The sequence below is a fragment of the Leguminivora glycinivorella genome, chromosome 8 (genome assembly GCF_023078275.1).
Source record: "Leguminivora glycinivorella isolate SPB_JAAS2020 chromosome 8, LegGlyc_1.1, whole genome shotgun sequence".
Taxonomy (NCBI): Eukaryota; Metazoa; Arthropoda; class Insecta; order Lepidoptera; family Tortricidae; genus Leguminivora; species Leguminivora glycinivorella.
Window position 1 is genome coordinate 23,012,430 of NC_062978.1, and position 18,260 is coordinate 23,030,689.

An 18,260-nucleotide genomic window follows, 5' to 3' on the forward strand; every position below is an offset into this window, starting at 1 on the left:
TCGTTTAGTACTTCAGCCAATTAAATATAGTGTAACGTAATTAGTGAACTTGTCAATGTCAAAACGATTATGGAGCCGCGAGCGGCGGTTCTCTAACATCGATCTATTTACTACTAAGCTACCATGAGTTTAATATACGTTACTCGGTTAGAGTTGCAAGTAGAAAAAAAAACAGATGTTTTTTTTAGAATAATGAAAAAAAAAAAAACATGAAAAAACCTATCATCACTGTTTTTTTCTAAATATGTTTTTTTTTCTTCAGATAAACAAATTGTACGGTTTTTCGTGATTTGTAACGTTTCAGTAACAATAACGTACATTTTAATTCGATAAAATTCAGTATACAATCATTTATTGGGGAATCCCCGATGCAGCGTGGAGCGTGGAGAGGCGGTGGTGTTGCCAACAGTAAATAGCGATAACTACTAACTACAGATTTCGTAAATGTTAAAAATTATTTATTTCATACAGTCTAAAAAACCGTATTAAAGTATTAACAACTGAAAATTTTTAAATTTCGACCTTTAGAAAAAACATAATTCAGAAAAAAAAAACTGTTTTTTTTTCACGGTTTTTTTTTCATGTGTTTTTTAAGTGCCTGTGTGATGACGGGTTAAGAATTTCACCACCCCCTTTCTTCCCGTGGGTGTCGTAGAAGGCGACTATGGGATATGGGTTAAATTGTGGTGTAGGCGAGAGGCTGTCAACCTTTCACTGCAATGCCACAGTTTCGTTTTCATCTAACCCCTTATTTGCCAAGAGTGGCCCTGAAGCTTTAGTGGTTTCATGTGCTCTGCCTAACCCTTTACGGGATACAGGCGTGATTGTATGTATGTGTTTTTTAAGCTAAAAAAAACAAACCGTTTTTTTTTGCAACCCCTAAACTATAACCTTACAGCAAAAAGATGGCCGACGGGCCGAACTAGGTAATATGCAGACATTAAACGTCGATACAAACTGTATTACATTGTCCCAAAGTTTCATCCTTGAGAATTTGAGGAAGGTCTGGCGGCTTTGGGCTCTTAGTCTATAAGTTTTTAACTACAGCATGTCACCTTGCTTCAAAGATAAATGTCCGTTTCATGGCGGATCTCCCCTACACATTTTAACAAAGCACATCTGAAGCCAAAACAAGGAAAAATGTAGATTAATATATTTTTTAAAGGTACAAACTCCAGAAAAAAATAATTTTACTTTAATCTTGAAATAGGGAGAAATGTCCGTTTCATGGCGGATCTCCCCTACACATTTTAACAAAGCACATCTGAAGCCAAAACAAGGAAAAATGTAGATTAATATATTTTTTAAAGGTATAAACTCCAGAAAAAAATAATTTTACTTTAATCTTGAAATAGGGAGATAAGTAGATCGATAGGTACCTACGTTGTAAAATTACGTTTTCTCAAGTTATACCGAAAACAAAATAATGAAAATATTTGAAAGATGCCAGTCAACTGGGCATCCCGGATAAAATGCGCGGTATCCGAAGGACATCGGAGTATCATCAAATTATTTTGTGGAATATCTATTTTCTTATTTATGTAATCACATCACTATATCTATATGTCGCAGGGAAATGGCCAAAACAGAAATTTCATCAAATCTCTAAGGGATTTGATCAAGATAAAAGATAAGATAAAAAAGATGAAAAATGTTTATTGCACAAAAAGACACAAATGAGATGCATTCTTACATAGCTTACAATTACCTACGTGCATAGCTTAGTTGGTTTACCGATACCTCAGGAGTCCCCGCACTAGGCTAGGCCTGTATCGCGGGAGACCAGATGCTTAAGTTGAATGTCATGCAATGACGATGAAGGAAAGAAAATATATATTACGGATAGATACAGTAAATTACAGAAAGTTACAATTATGTTAGTTGGTATACATTCAATTTACATAGTTTACCTATTAGACTATATGTGTAGTAAGTAACCAGGTAGGCTTGACATTTTAGCAATTTTCTTCCAATTTAGTTAGTTATATTTATTACATGTGTGATAATATTAAACAATTTTCAAGAGTAATGTCTCAGTCTCGTTATAGTCGAGTGATAACAACCAGTTATAGAGTAATCTTTTAGCTACATGCACAGTACAACCAATCAAATCGCTCTGGAATTTTACGGCCGTGTTGTATATAAGAGAGCTGAGGACGTCACCAAAACGACGCCCAAAAGCAGTGTTAACCCACGGGATTGGCAACTTGATTGGCACGGGATTGGATCAAATCACGCAGGATGTCAAAATGGCGAATCCATTTCATCATTTCTCTAGAAAATTTCAGTCATTTGACTAAATCCCTGACTCTGTCTAGTGAGATCACAAAATCGGCCAATAGACTCGCCACGTTTTGTCATTTCACTAGATTAGTTTAGGGATTTGATAAAATCCCTGAACCACGACAGTGAGTTGACGAAACGAACTCAAAAAGTCAACTAGTTTTTACATTTCCCTAAACAAATTTAGGGAAATGATAAAGTCTCAACTGGTGATTTGATCAAATGTTGGAACTGGTTTCGTGAAATGACAAAGCCAAGAATCTAATATATCCAATTAGATTTATTTAGAGTCTTGTTTTTGTCACTTGATTTGACTGAATCCTTAACTGGATTAGTGAAATGGTAAAATTGAGTCCGTTTTTAAGACTTTTTGGTTTTCTATAAATAGGAAAAAAAAATAGAATAAGTGAAGAAACAAAGCTAAAAATGTTTCATTTTAAATTATTTTCATATTTATTAAAACATTATGTCTTTTCACTGAACTTGTTTAGCGTAATGATAAAACTAGTTGACTTTATAAGCTCGTTTCGTCAACTTACTGACGTGGTTTAGGGATTTTATCAAATCCCTAAACAAATCTAGTGAAATGAAAAATGTAGCGTGTCTATTGGTCGATTTTGTGATTTCACTAGACAGAGTCAGGGATTTAGTCAAATTACTGAAATTTTCTAGAGAAATGATAAAATGAATTCGCCATTTTGACATCCTGCGTGATTTGATCATATCCCTTAGTGATTTGATGAAATCTCTGTTTTGGCCATTTCCCTGCGACATATATATGTATATTATCTTCTATTTCTTCTATTCTTTATGTCCGCTTTCCATCAGGCGGACCGTATACCTGTTTGCCACCGACGTGGTTTAAAAATAATTGTATGTTAGAATTAAAAAAGCGCTGGTACTGCTGGTAGCCTAGCGGTAAGTGCCTACCTACGTGCGACTTTCGTTCCAGAGGTCGCGGGTTCGAACCCCGACTCGCACCAATAAGTTTTTCGTAATGTGCGAGATGTCATTTGATATTTGCCAGTCGCTTTTCGGTGAAGGAAAACAATGTGAGGAAACCAGACTAATTTCAATAAGGTCTAGTTACCCTTCGGGTTGGAAGGTCAGATGGCAGTCGCTTTCGTAAAACTAATCCAAATCTTGGGATTAGTTGTCAAAGCGGACCCCAGGCTTCAATGAGCCGTGGCAAATGCCGGGATAACGCAAGGAGGATGATGATGATGATGTTAGAATGGACTAGATAGCACAGGGACTAAAATTAATTCCATACGATAGCGTGATGTAACCTTGAAGTACATAATATTGTGGCTTAATAGCACCCTTGACCTATTCTTATCGACCTCAAGTGAACTTTTATATGAGGTATGTGGTCAAGATTGTTGTTCCGCATTTCAAGGACAAAGATACGGTCAGCCAAGAAACTGGTTTACCACTTTTCAACTCTATTTGAAACACATAAGGTCGAAAAGTGGTAAGGCACGGAGGTACAAATCTCGACTGGGGGGAAATTGTAACTGATCCATTTTTTCCTTTATTACACTATGATGTTGAGTTCTATATTTATGTATCAACTGAACACGCCTACCATAGGTATATATAGCCGGTGGACATTCTATACACTGTAATAACTACTAAACTAACCACTAAACATTATAATACATGGAAAAAATGGACCAGTTACATTGCCTCCCCAGTCGAGATTGTCTGAGTCTGAAGCCGGAGGGGGGGATCGCCTCGTGTGTGGCGGCGTTTTCGATACGACCGATCGTTCACGATATATCGCAACAGATTGATCGAAGCGGATCGCACCGTGAATGTGGCACTTAAGACGTTACAGGAGCGAAAATGCTAAAATGAATTCTAGTTTAATATACCAGTATTATTAACTAGATTTATCAAAAAAAATTGTCCATTAAGAACAACTCAGTTAAAAGATATTGCGAAAAAATGTTTAAAATTGAGGTTTCGCTCTCGACTGTTTCCTCATTTAAAACTTAATCAATCGTTACGAAATTTGAGAATCTAAATAACAATGAAATAATCTGTGTCGGACCGTTTAGTTTTTATGGCAAATTGCCACCAATTTTGAATACCACACCTTTTTTTGCGCCATAATCAGTAAGGCTATTTTTGGTAATTTTCGATGGGCTCTAGCGTCTTTAAAAATAATAATATCAAAAATGTTAATCTGGGTTGAAAAAATCATCGCTCTATTTTCAAAAACCAGGGAGGAAGTAGTCGAGAGTTTGTATGGAGAAATGACCCCTCCTGTATCGTCTGAGTGGACAATCTATGCAGCGTCGAGTCAGGACACTTGTATTCAGCTTCAATTGTTTGACATGCACGCCGCACCCCCCACCCCGTTGCACGCCCAATATTTGAGCGTCTCAGGCCTTGCACTAAACGGAGATCGTTATTAAGTTTCGTATCGTAGCTAGCGATACGAAACTTAATAAGTCATTGTGACGTTGGCTACGCAGCTAAAACGCAACAGCTGGCTCTGTCGAATGCGGAAGAGCGATCAAGAGAGCTAGCGTGATTGTGGCGTTTGTACCTAGTTAGAGAGAGAGATAAAAGATGGTAACGTCGTACTTTGATAGTAGACACCCCTAGGTGCTGTCATGTATATGTGACTTCACACATTGACGTCGTTTTTTTTTTTTTTAATTTATTTATATCATAAAGAAAATTACAAAAATCTTAAGAACTAAGATGCGCCACAGAAACTTGTAAGAAGTTTATGCGTGGTGCAAATGCATCACTCCGCTCAACTGCACAGACAATTAGTAGGTACCTATAGGTTACGCTGAGTAAGTAATTGGTATAATGCCCCAAGGGCTTATTCTAGGATTAGGCCAGCTCTTAAGTTTTATGCTTAGATTTAGTTTCTATATGTGGTGCATTTGTTACATAATAAATAATATGTAGGTACGTATTACAATTTCAATAAAGTAAGATATCTAGGTACCTACTTAACAAGCATATGGCAGGTGGTAACACCTGTCCTCACACGCCTGTTATTTAATATGAAATTTCTTAAACGCGTTTTTACAACTATGTTTATTCCCTAGGCTATTTAAATATATATCTTCAGGAAGATTATTTATGTGACGTCATTATGGAATTGTCCATTACGATAATACCCATATATGTGACTGTGCTTAGTAAAACGTCCCACTTTGTCGGTTACCAGTAAGGCGAGATTTACTTGAATCTTTATATGAATAAACTGAGAAAGCGGCTTTATAGCAATCGACAAAGTGGGACGTTTTCCCATGCACACTCACATATTATGATTGATAGCCAGGTGATCACCAAAAAATTGGACAGAAAAAGTGGTACCATGCAACTGATTGAAGATCGAGCAGAGTAGTATTTGTCTTTTTCAGTATAATTATGGTGCGCTTCATGAGAGTGCAGATATGCCCCCTCATTATCCGATATCCCTCGGTCTATATTTTTCTTATGTCTATGGGTAACGACGTGCCTTTGTCATTTCTGACATGGGCTTTAGGCGTACTTGAGTATTGTTTTGATGTTTGGAAGGACTTGCTGCCCTCCGTAACTTTCAGACTCCAAATCACAAATTTTGATATGGAATGAAAATCGGGTTTTAATTGTTATTTACGGGAACGAGAAGGTGAGACACGTGTATGAAACCTAAATTACAATTGTATTAGAATAATTTGTGAGTTTTCATTCGCGCTGGCGTTATACATACATATATCTAAGTACTATACTCTAAATAATGTAAGTTTTGTGTTATATAATAATAGTTATATAAATATATGTGAATGTGCACGGGAAAAGTCCCACTTTGTCGATTGCTATAAAACCGCTTTGTCACTTTATTTATATAAAGATACAAGTAAATTGTGGGTAGTAAATGGGTTAAATTGTGTCGTAGGCGAGAGGCTGGCAACCTGTCACTGCAATGTCACAATTTCGTTTTATTTCAACCCCTTTATGCCAAGAGTGGCACTGAAACTTGATTAGTTCATGTGCTCTGCCTACCCCTTTATGGGATACAGGCGTGATTGTATGTATGTATGTATGTACAAGTAAATTTCGCCTTAATGGTAACCGACAAAGTGAGACGTTTTACTAAACACACTCACATATTATGTATTGTGTGAAATAATATCTACGCAGAGGCGTCACATAGTAGGTACAGTACCTTACTGGCAAGCAGACTTCCAGTAGTTTCACTTTTAATATACCTACATACCTAATATCTTCAAAGTAATTATTAATTTTATACTCGAATTGGTCCTACGGCTCGATTGCAGTTTAATATGTGTAAAATGTTAGATCTATAGATTCGATAAAAAATATCAATCGTATAATGATGTCAAAATTGCGTTTTTGTTAGATGAAATATATCAAAGTAATATCTTACTCACGTGTTCAAAGCATCTTCGTCGGCGTTCGCTACGCAAATACACGTAGAATCGCTACGGCACGTAGACGTAGACACGTAACGTGTGCTACACGTCCTACAATAGCTTACGTGATCTACGGGGACGAATAAGCAGGTTTGCTGACGTGCTACAAGGAGATGATAGGTGGCGTTCCACACCACTAGGGTCCGCGGGCTACATCTACAATAGACGATTACTAGATAATATTAATTGGTGTAATTTTTATAACAATCAATATTTAAGGGTGGATATACTTAAGATATATTATACTTAAAAGGAAGCTCCCACCTATAACTAAATATGATTAGATTAGATTAGATATATTTATTTCACAACATGATTACAGTACACATTACATTTAAGTCAATTTATAAGAATTTATATTGTGATCGTCAAAAAAATATAGAAAATAATATCAATATAATTAAAATAAGTTAAATTTACATAATATGAAATGATCACCAAAAAAGGATCGTCAAGTAATATCAATAAAAATAAACACGACAATGTCAGGATAACAATAGGATAGTGAGTATAATAAATTATGCAGTTATGTCAAAAAATTCACTTATTGAATACTGTACAGTGGGTTATCCAGTAAAAAGTTTCTTAATCGACGCTTGAATGTTTCATCCGATCCGACATTTATTATCGAAATAAATATTTTTCATTTTCATTATACAGCTAACACAGAACCCAAATCACAAAAAATTTTTCCTTATTTATGCGTAACATTTTCATAAAATTCTATTGATTATGTACACCAAGCGCGCGGCGGTGCATTAGTGTCAAAAATCGTCCTAATAAACATAGCTAAAATTGTACTTATGATGCGCACAAAATATCTCTAAGTCGTGTTAAAATCAATTTGACCACACTTTTTGTTTTTGAAAACAAAATTAGCGCACTAACAAAAACTTAACATTAGAAATCAGACCTTTTTGTGTTCACGCCGTGTCTTGCGTGGGCGACGGTCGTGCGACCGTCGCGCGACCGTCGCCGTCGCGTCTCATACTTCCATATCGATAAGGTTTGATTTCGTATGCGTCGCGTCGCCGTCGCGCGACCATCGCGCGACCGTCGCCCACGCAAGCCACGGCGTTAAACGTGTATTAAAATAAATTCAGTTCAAATTATTGACCTTCTAAATCAAAGGTGAACAAATACAATGAACTTTTCAAATCCATCAACAGTTTTAATGAGCTAAAATTATCGTTACAAAAGCCCAATTGTTGTTGTTCAAGGGCCAAGGGTATGAAATTGTTGATCGATAAACGCTTCGAAAGTTCACACATGGATAATAAATGTGGGGTATGAGGTATCTAATGGCAGCAATCACTTTGCTTACACGTCATAAGAAAAGCCTTGACTTGCCTTAGATACATGTGATCAAATGAAAAAAATACTGTAAAAAAGTTCATGAATAATATTCTTCAGTACAGATGGTGTTTTTTTATGCACTAGTGCGAGAAGTGGTTGATTATTTGTCAGGTCGAAACTTCGGAGTCGATACACGTGCATAATACTACATTACGATACAAGTGCGTAAAAAGAAGGTTCGAAACGAGTGGCGATAAATTGGAGTGGAGTGTTTTAAATCGACACGAGTTACGAATTTACTTTTCAGTACAGATGGTGTTTTTTATACGCACTAGTGCGAGAAGTGGTTCATTATATGCAAGGTCGAAACTTCGGAAGGCGATCTGTACTGAAAAACGTCGTACGATACACGTGCGAAAAGGAAATTCGTAACTCGTGTCGATTTAAAACACTCCCTTCGGTCGTGTTTTAATTTATCGCCACTCGTTTCGAACTTCCTTTTTTACGCACTTGTATCGTAATGTACTATTTTTTTTATTTATACTAACTCGTAATAATTGATGATGAATACTTTTGTATGACAAAGTGTATCTTGTTATTTAATGCATGTGACGAACGGTCTGGCGCAGTCGGTAGTGAACCTGCCTGCTACGCCGCGGTCCCGGGTTCGAATCCCGGTAAGGGCATTTATTTGTGTGATGAGCACAGATATTTGTTCCTGAGTCATGGATGTTTTCTATATATTTTCTATGTATAAGTATTTGTATATTATATATATCGTTGTCTGAGTAGGTACCCACAACACAAGCCTTCTTGAGCTTACCGTGGGCCTGAGTCAATCTGTGTAAGAATGTCCTATAATAATATTTATTTATTTATTTATTTATTTATTTATTTATGTTAATTATAAGATGAATGTTTTGAAAAGAAGTGGCCCGCCGAGTTTCTTGCCGGTCCCATAGTGGATACCCCCTCCAACTGAGGGGGGACTGAAATCCTCTCGTGGCTGAGGCTAGAACAGGTTAGAGCCGGCGTAGCTTTATTTGACGTTCATATGCCTGCTTGAAAAAAAAAAACATTTTCATTAATTTATGTTTCTGCTTGAAACATCGCTCCCTGTGTCACCGAACAATGCGAGCCCTACTAGGGGCGGTGCGCTTGTCTATGGTAATAGGACCAATTTGTCTTTAGCTAAGTGGAACCGGCAGAAAGTCACTGGCAATGTAACCGGCGAATGTAGATGTTGCTTCAATGAAAAAGGAAATTTACGAAGGTTAGAGGGGCCTCTGACAATCAATACTCAGTACGTAGCGCTTTAGAATCTGGTGGCCTAGCGGTGAGAGCGTGCGACTTTCGATCCGGAGGTCGCGGGTTCGAACCCCGGCTCATACCAATGAGTTTTTCGGAACTTATGTGTGAAATGTCATTTGATATTTGCCAGTCGCTTTTCGGTGAAGGAAACATCGTGAGGAAACCTGACTAATTCCAATAAGGCCTAGTTACCCTCCGGGTTGGAAGGTCAGATGGCAGTCACTTTCGTAAAACTAGTGCCTACGCCAAATCTTGGGATTAGTTGTCAAAGCGGACCCCAGGCTCCCATGAGCCGTGGCAAATGCCGGGATAACGAAAGGAGGATGTACGTAGCACTTTAGCCTATAAACAGGTATATTAAGCCGTGTATACAAATAAATGATTTTGAAAAAAAAAAAATTGAAATATAAAAAGAAAAATATGTAAATATGTTCATGTAAATAAAGATATTAATCAGTGAGTATTAAAAAAATAAAAAATAAAATAAATAAAAAAATAAATAAAAAACGTCGGGTTAAATATAAAACGTAAGTTTTACGCGATTAAGTCCCGTTTTAATTTAATAATATAAATAAAAAAAAGTCTAAAAAAATTTAGGTACCTCAGAATCATCAAGAGAAATGTACAGTTGCCTAGATGGCTGGCGCGCTACACATTTGGCTGACTGTCGGCTAGATGGAGCTAATATCAATTTTTGATAATATTTAACCCCCGACGCAAAAACGACGGGGTGTTATAAGTTTGACGTGTCTGTCTGTCTGTCTGTCTGTCTGTCTGTCTGTCTGTCTGTCTGTCTGTCTGTCTCTCTGTCTGTCTGTCTATCTGTCTGTTTGTCTGTCTGTGTGTGTGTCTGTCTGTGGTATCGTAACTCCTGAACGGATGAACCGATTTCGATTTAGTTTTTTTTATTTGAAAGCTGTGTTAGTCGGGAGTGTTCTTAGTCATGTTTGATGAAAATCGGTCCACTAGGTCGCGGTCGGGGGTTTTTTCAAAATTTTAATTTTGTGGTTAGGTTATAAAACATATCAAGTTAAGGTTATGGTATGGTATGCAAATTGTCAAAACTGAGGTTCAAAAGTTTTAAGCCTGTTTCGTGAGACGGCAGTCTATTCACTTTGACAGTAACTTTCTGTATCCTCGATCCCACAGATGTCATATATACCATAGATCAAGCAAACGTATCTACTTAGCGTGTCAAATGAACTCAGTGAAATCCACTGAGTTGTCCGTCTTTACTCGCAGCTTGCAGCTTTCGGGCGTCAATTTTTGTAAGTTGAAGTCAACCAAAACATAAAAAATGCCTCGTTACGTGATATTCAATTGCAACAACACAAAAATTATGAACAATCAAGAGCCTGAGACATATTTAAAATTACAGGCAAGAATCAACTTCAGTACAAAATTTGACACGCTCGGCCCCTATACAAATATATGAATTTGTTTCTTCTATCTAAATTAAGTTCTGTGCTCGATCCTCTTTTGGCCTGTCAGTTAGAAGTACGTACAATTTAACAACGCCGAACAACTGACAGGCTGGGTGACTGATTGTATATGGGCTAATAAACAATACTATAATTATTTATCATCCAACAATACCGAGAATATCGATGAATCACTTTTTGTTCAATACTTGTCACGTACTGGACAACGAAGTATGGAAATCTAAATTAATGTAAGAACGAAGTATGGAAATCTAATGAAATAATAGGGGCACCACCGTCTATGATAAAAAAAATGTTCATTTGTTTTAATACCATGTCGGTGGCAAACAAGCATACGGTCCGCCTGATGGAAAGCGGTCACCGTAACCTATGGACGCCTGTAACTCAAGGAGTGTCACATGCGCGTTGCCAACCCATTAAAAATTTGTACACTCCCTTTTGCTGTGTTAAGTACACAGCAAAAAGGAGTGTACAAGTTCTAAGGAAGGCTCGGGTTGCCGACGACTCAAAGGACAATAACCGGAATAAATTAGTTCCGCAGGTCCTTCCGTCGCCAGCACACCGAACCCTCGTTGAGCTCTGGCAGCCTTACTCACCGGCAGGAACACAACACTATGAGTAGGTCATATCTACTCTTTTATGCCACTCTGTACTTGCATACCTTCAAATCTGGTGAACAGGCATCTTCTGGGCGAGCTTACTCCATCGTAGGCCACGTCTTTGCCTTTGGCTAGTCTGTGGCCAAGAGTAAGCCCAATTTTATATAATTAAAAAAAAAAAACGACAAGCAAAATAGTGGGATATTTTCTCCAGACACCACCTACATAGAACAATCTTCTAGTTTGCAGACATTTCAAAGTTTTATTACAACATTTGCTTTGTAGAAATGAAATTATGAAGTCTGATAAAAAAACTTTGTTTTTCTTTTGTTTCAGCAATTCGACGCTATGTGCAAAGCAGAGATATCCTTTTTAATACCAAGAATTCTTCTAAATGTAAGTTTTTTAGCATTTTATTTTTTAGCTTAGAGTTTCCCAAAACCTATCGACATGGAATCAGCTCGTCGACCAAAAATCGCTCATTAGTATGAAGACAATTAGTGCGTCTTCACATTATCCGATCCGATATCGGATATCGGACCGACATCCCTTACATCACAGGCGCCATCTTGGATTTTTTCTATTGAAATCCTTCCGACATCCGATATCAGATCGGATAATGTGAAAACGGACACGCGTCGTCGTCGCTGCACGATTCCGCGTCGATAGATTTGGGGAGACCCTTAGAAGCGAATTAAAAGCGGATTACTAAATTAACGGTTTCAAACGTGTTTTGACCTTTTCCGTTGAATCATTGACCTATATTCTGTCGAGACTTTTGATCGTTTAAATTAAATTTAATTTACAACCAGTTACAAAAGGTGTCAGTTTAGATAATAGGAGTCCATGGTGAGTCATTCAACAAAATTAAATTTATAAAATTAACTGAATATTAGTATTAAGTTATCCAAATTGTTTAATACTTAAGTATCTACTTCTTTTATAATTATCATTTAAGAGTTTTGAATGATTCACGGTTATTTTCATTAGACTTATATTGACCGGGATACCTTTTTAATTTTTGTCGAGCTCCCGATATTTCCCGGAAAAACCGGTGAAGTCATAATTGAGCAAACGTAGTGACACTGTGAGTGTAGTATGTTTGGACAGACCATCGAGTGTGAACGCGACCAGTGGTAACGCTGAAAGTGAACGCAGCCGACGCACGCGAAGGAGGGTAGATCGCTGTCTACGTAATCACATATTTTTTGCGTGTCCATTATATAACCATGACAGCTTTTTTGAGGATCTTTTAAAACTCAAAGTCTCTTTCCCCACTCATATTTTGGAGTTAATCCATGTTAAGGATAGGGACATCCTTATGGCCCTCACTTCTTTCTGTAAGCTTAATAACTTAAAATTTTAATTTTTATTGTTATATTACATGTTAATACAATTTTTTTTTGCTTTCTATTTCTTCTCAATGTCTAATATTACTAATCCAGTAGTTGTGTTTCGTTGTCATCTAACTCTAACTAACCCCACTAAATTTTAGAATTGATTAAATTTATCAAAATGGATTGATAGCTATTACTTCGAACAAAATTTATTTAATTAAAAAATCGACATGACACTGGCAAATCATTTGGAAGCCAATAAAAAAAAAAAAAAAAAACTTTGACATTCACCCGCCTTCGTCAGTTTCCCGTGATCATGATGCATGCAACTGCGTTGAAATATCGAGAGCTCGACAAAAATCAAAAAGGTCTATATCTCGGTCAGTATTAGTCTAATTGTCAGTGTCAAGGTCACTATTTAATCTAACTTTTCCTTTTTTCAATTTGCATCGTGCATCCAGCAGGCTCCGTAGCCGAATGGCATTTCTGCGACGCGAAACGCCACCGAAATGCCACAGAAAGGTAGTCTGCCTCTGTCACGCCAATACGTAAGAGCGATAGAGATAGATAGCTACGAAAGAGATTTTATCGTGAGCGTTTCGTGAGCGTTTGTGCATTCGGCTACACACACAGACCACTCTGGTGACCAGATTATCATATATTATTGCAGCGACATCTTATTCGCAGAACTTGCGTTATAGGTAATTTTTATATCTTCAACAATAAAGAAAATGAATATAAGAAAAAAATAGAAAAATTCACCTCCGGCAAGAGTCAAACTTACGATTGTACGTACGATTATATATATTTTTGCACGTAGTATCGCACGCAGACGTTATTGATCCAAAAGTTCTTATCGAGAGAGGAAAAATAGGGAAATAGGAGATACGTTTGTATGGGAAACCTGTTTCTGTTGTCATCCTTTGTCATAAAAGTAGGTTTAATGAAGTTCCAAGAAAGGAAATATTCCTTATCTTAATCCACGGCAAAGTTTCTGAAAGGTCTGTTGGCAAGTAAAAAAACAAATCGAATTAAAACATTTACGAGAATAAGAAAAGAGAATATTTTAAGTAATGACCAGTGTCTTTAGATTACAGACTTGGCCGAGAGTTGGAAGTTCTTCATAAAGATGTTAATTTTAATCGTGAATTAATTTATCTTGAAGTTTTTATGAGAATTACTTTAACCCTTGATTACTTCTTCTTACTCAGGACGGCTGGGTCAAGGGAAAATAAAAGTAAGCAATAATGGGGGACACTTTACATACTTACATCGTTTGGTTTACAAAAATACTTAAAAATATAGAATCGACATGTGCTCGCGTCTTTATATAGGTATTTTAAAACAGTTTTTTACAAAAAACCTTGTTAGAGTGTTACTAAAAATCAATCAGGGCAAAAGTATCACTTTGTGGTGGCTCCCCTGTCACCGCCAAAGTCATGCCACGATATTCTAACAGATGGCGCTTAACGTCTGCTAGTACTGTAGGCAAGTGCCGTGTACCAATCCTACAACGCGCTAACGGAGTTCAAAAAGTTATAAATCATATCATAGTAATAAATCATATCTTATCTTATAGACACAACTTCAGTCAATCTCTCGCGGCCCCAAAACTATCTCCACCTTAATCCACAACTTAAAAATGTTTGTAAGTGATTTTTCAAACTCCTTGTTTCTTTCAGTGCCTCTGCATCTGGTGCGTGCTTCGGCTGTACCACCTGCTTCGAGCCGGCGTCACTTGGAAGGGCGCCGCCGCCATTGAGCTGTGACTATTGGACGAAAACTCTCCTAGGGGGCCTCGCGAGTCGACCTTACTACTTGGAGGGGCTGAGAGCGACACTGACGCTAGTCTGCACTCGCTATGACTTAGTGTCTTTGTGACGTTGATCTGTAAATATTGGACTAAAACCAACTAAAACTAATCATGTTTGTATAATCGAGGTGTGACTATTGGACGAAAACTCTCCTAGGGGGCCTCGCGAGTCGACCTTACTACTTGGAGGGGCTGAGAGCGATACTAGCGCTAGTCTGCACTCGCTATGACAGTGGCTATATTACGTTGATCTGTAAATATTGGACTAAAACCAACTAAACTAATCATGTTTGTATAATCGAGATGTGACTATTGAACGAAACCTCTCCGAGGGGACCTCGCGAGTCGACCTTACTACTTGGAGGGGCTGAGAGAGATACTAGCGCAAGTCTGCACCCGCTATGACTTAATGGCTATATTACGTTGATCTGTAAATATTAGACTAAAACCAACTAAAACAATCATGTTTGTATCATCGAGATGTGACTATTGAACGTAAACTCTCCGAAGGGCCTCGCGAGCCGACCATACTACTTGGAGGGGCTGAGATACTGACACTAGTCTGCACTCCCTATGACTTAGTGTCTTTGTAACGTTGATCTGTAAATAATGGACTAAAACCAACTAAAACTAATCATGTTTGTATCATCGAGATGTGAATATTCAGCGAAAACTCCCCAAGGGGGCCTCGCGAGTCCTCCGTACTACTTGGAGGGGCTGAGAGTGATACTGACGCTAGTCTGCACTCGCTATTACTTATTTTCTTACTAACTAATATTAGACAGTTTGAGAGCAATGACTATTGGACGAAGACTTTGACTCGTTCTGTATTTGTACCATTGAGTAGTAAATATTGGATAAAACTACCTCCAAGAGCTTCACGACATCTTCTATAACCTAACCACAAAATTAAAATTTTGAAAAAACCTCCGACTGCGACAGTCTAAGAAAACTCCCGACTAATTCAGCTTTCAGACAAAAAAAACTAAATCTAAATCGGTTCATCCGTTCGGGAGCTACGATGCCACAGACAGACACACACACAGACAGACAAACAGATAGACAGACAGACAGACAGACACGTCAAACTTATAACACCCCGTCGTTATTGCGTCGGGGGTTAAAAACAATTAGGAAAACGTTATCTTGACGATACCAAACCTAAGGCTTTATATTGTTATATATGTATACAGGATAAAGATAAACAGTACACAAAATATTATATTAAAGCCTAAAGGGAAAGAATAAAGTAAACATGGAAGTAAAGGGTTATCTAAATATAACCCTTGCTGGTTCAGCCTAGGGGTTAGACGAGACAATATAACAAGAAAAAACATAAACATTTGTTAAGCTTAGCTTTATCCATATCAAAGTAAAATTTGTTTTTTATTACTTACTTTCAAAAGTTGTGCATTGTTGTAACCTTCACACTGTATAAAAAATTGTAAATACTGTTTGTCTGTAAATGTTCCAAGCTGTATAATATAAGTTTCTTGTTGTAGATATTTGTAGCTTACTATTAGGAAAGGGATCTATTACTTCATGGACATAAGCTTAAGCTTACGGGCATTTCCATCAGAACACGTCTTGCTTCGTTGTAATGGGAATTGGAAACGCATGTGAAAAATTAGGAACCTTTTCTAACAGAAAGTCACGTTCGTGTAAGTTACACGGAGCGGTATTTTTGCCGCCCGAGCTTTGCGCGTGTAAATACAGTGGCGAATATTGTTACTTTCTAAATGTTAATGCCTTGTTTTTCTAAAAAACGATGATTTTAAATCATACTCTTGTTGCTATAGACCGTTTTAGGGCCGGTTGCAACAAACCATCTGTTACTGTTAAAGCGCTCGTTAAATTTTATTGTATGGGAAGTTCCATAGACGATGTGACGATGATGTGTCTGTCAAATGTGGTTGATGCCCAGTACCCTTAGTGTTTTTTTTTACAGTGATGAAAATAAATTGTATTTAAAGAATAAAATGATAATGTCTATGGGATTTATGTATGTATGTATGTATGTATAAGCTTTATTGTACACAAAGGAAACAAAAGAGACACAGTTACAGAGTCAGTAATATACAATGTAGGCGGACTTATCCCTTAATGGGATCTCTTCCAGTCAACCTTTGATTTTTATATAAGGTCAATACGGGGATATTAATTGTCTTTGGTATTTTTTACTCATTTCATTGTAATAATTTTCTTGCGAGTTCATCCATTTGATACTAGCTACTTCGCTACTCGCGTTTAGTAGGGAGAGCGAATTGAGTTGTGACAGAGGAAAGTTGTGACGACGTCGATTTTTGGGAACTTATTAACTACATATTAGCAAAATCACAACGCGCAGGTTCTTTCAAGCTTTCTTTCAAGTCTACTAGCACTAACTGACAGTTCAGCAATTCCCGAAAAGTTGGTACATTTGAATCACGTCTCCGATTTTGATAATAATAGGTAGACTTATAGAGTCCATGATCCTGAGCAAGATCCACTAGGTTTCCCAAAATGTCCTAGGTTGTTTGTATGAAACTTTCCTTTTTTGTTACCGAATATGTATAAAAATATGGTAACAAAACAGGAAGTTTTCATACAAACTACCTAGGACATTTTAGGAAACCTAGTCTACCACTACCATCCACCTACCATCAGCCTACCAATTTTTATCAAAATCGGAGACGTGATCCAAATGTACAAACTTTTCGGGAATTGCTCAGTTAATACATTCCCAAAAATCAACTTTGACACAACTTGCCTCTGTCACATTTCACCTCTCTAGTAAATTCATAAACTCTTAATAACCAATAGTTGTAAACAAGACAAATTTGAAGGCCAGACACACTTCTCTGTAACATGACAGACTTACCCGTACTGACCTTATGAAAAATTACAAAATGTAAACATTGAAATATATTTTCTAAAGTGCCGTTACCCTGTTAAAATTAGACATTTCATGTATTATATAACATTACGGGTTCAGAGAAATGTAAGTAATAAATGTCTATTAAAATTAATAATAATTTTTCATTTATTGCAACCTACTAGAAAAGTCACTATGCAAAGTTTGAACGGTCCTTTTTATTTCACCCTGTACGATCTGCGATTCCTAGACTTACTAATTTAGTAAGCGTATTTAACCCCTCGTACCAGGGTGGCTAGCCGAATGGCACAATCGCTTACGAAACGCTCACGAAACGAAGCGCTAGTAGATATCTATCTCTATCGCGCTTGCGTATTGGCGCGACAGAGCCAGCGGCGTATCGCTTTCGTTTGGCGTCGGAGAAATGCCATTCGGCTACGGGGCCTGGCCTGTCAAAGGGCGTGCCAGGATAAGATAAGCTAAGTGATTCTGCCCCCGACGAATTTGGGCTTATAATTTTTATGGTTGGTGTGGCTCTACACCAGTAATTAATGTGCAAAATTTGAGCACCCTAAACTTTATAGTTTATGTAAAAAAAAAAACGAAAATTCATTATCCTTTGATAACTTTTTTCTAGTTAACCGATTTTAGTATAATTTACATATGTTGTACATTGAGTCATGATAATTATATGACATAATAATATTCTCATTGTGTCATAGCAAAAAATAAAAAAAAGCTGACTAAACTTTTTTTTAATTACATACAGGTTAGAGACCGCTCTAGTTTTTTCGCCATTATACTAAAATCGGTTAGCTAGAAAAAAAGTTATCAAAGGAAAATGAATTTTTGAATTTTTTTTTTACAAATACTATAA

General features: G+C 37.1%; 1 protein-coding gene across 2 annotated transcripts in view; it reads left to right on the forward strand.

Annotated features, from left to right (window-relative positions):
* Positions 1-15,542, forward strand: part of LOC125229205 — a 182,750-nt gene extending 167,208 nt beyond the window's left edge. For both annotated transcript variants that reach the window (XM_048133998.1, XM_048133999.1), the window contains 2 exons: positions 11,716-11,775; positions 14,399-15,542. In XM_048133998.1, the coding sequence (XP_047989955.1) occupies positions 11,716-11,775; positions 14,399-14,485 (147 nt within the window). In that variant the 3' untranslated portion in view covers positions 14,486-15,542. The remainder of the gene's footprint in view (positions 1-11,715; positions 11,776-14,398) is intronic.
* The last annotated feature ends 2,718 nt before the right edge of the window (positions 15,543-18,260 follow it).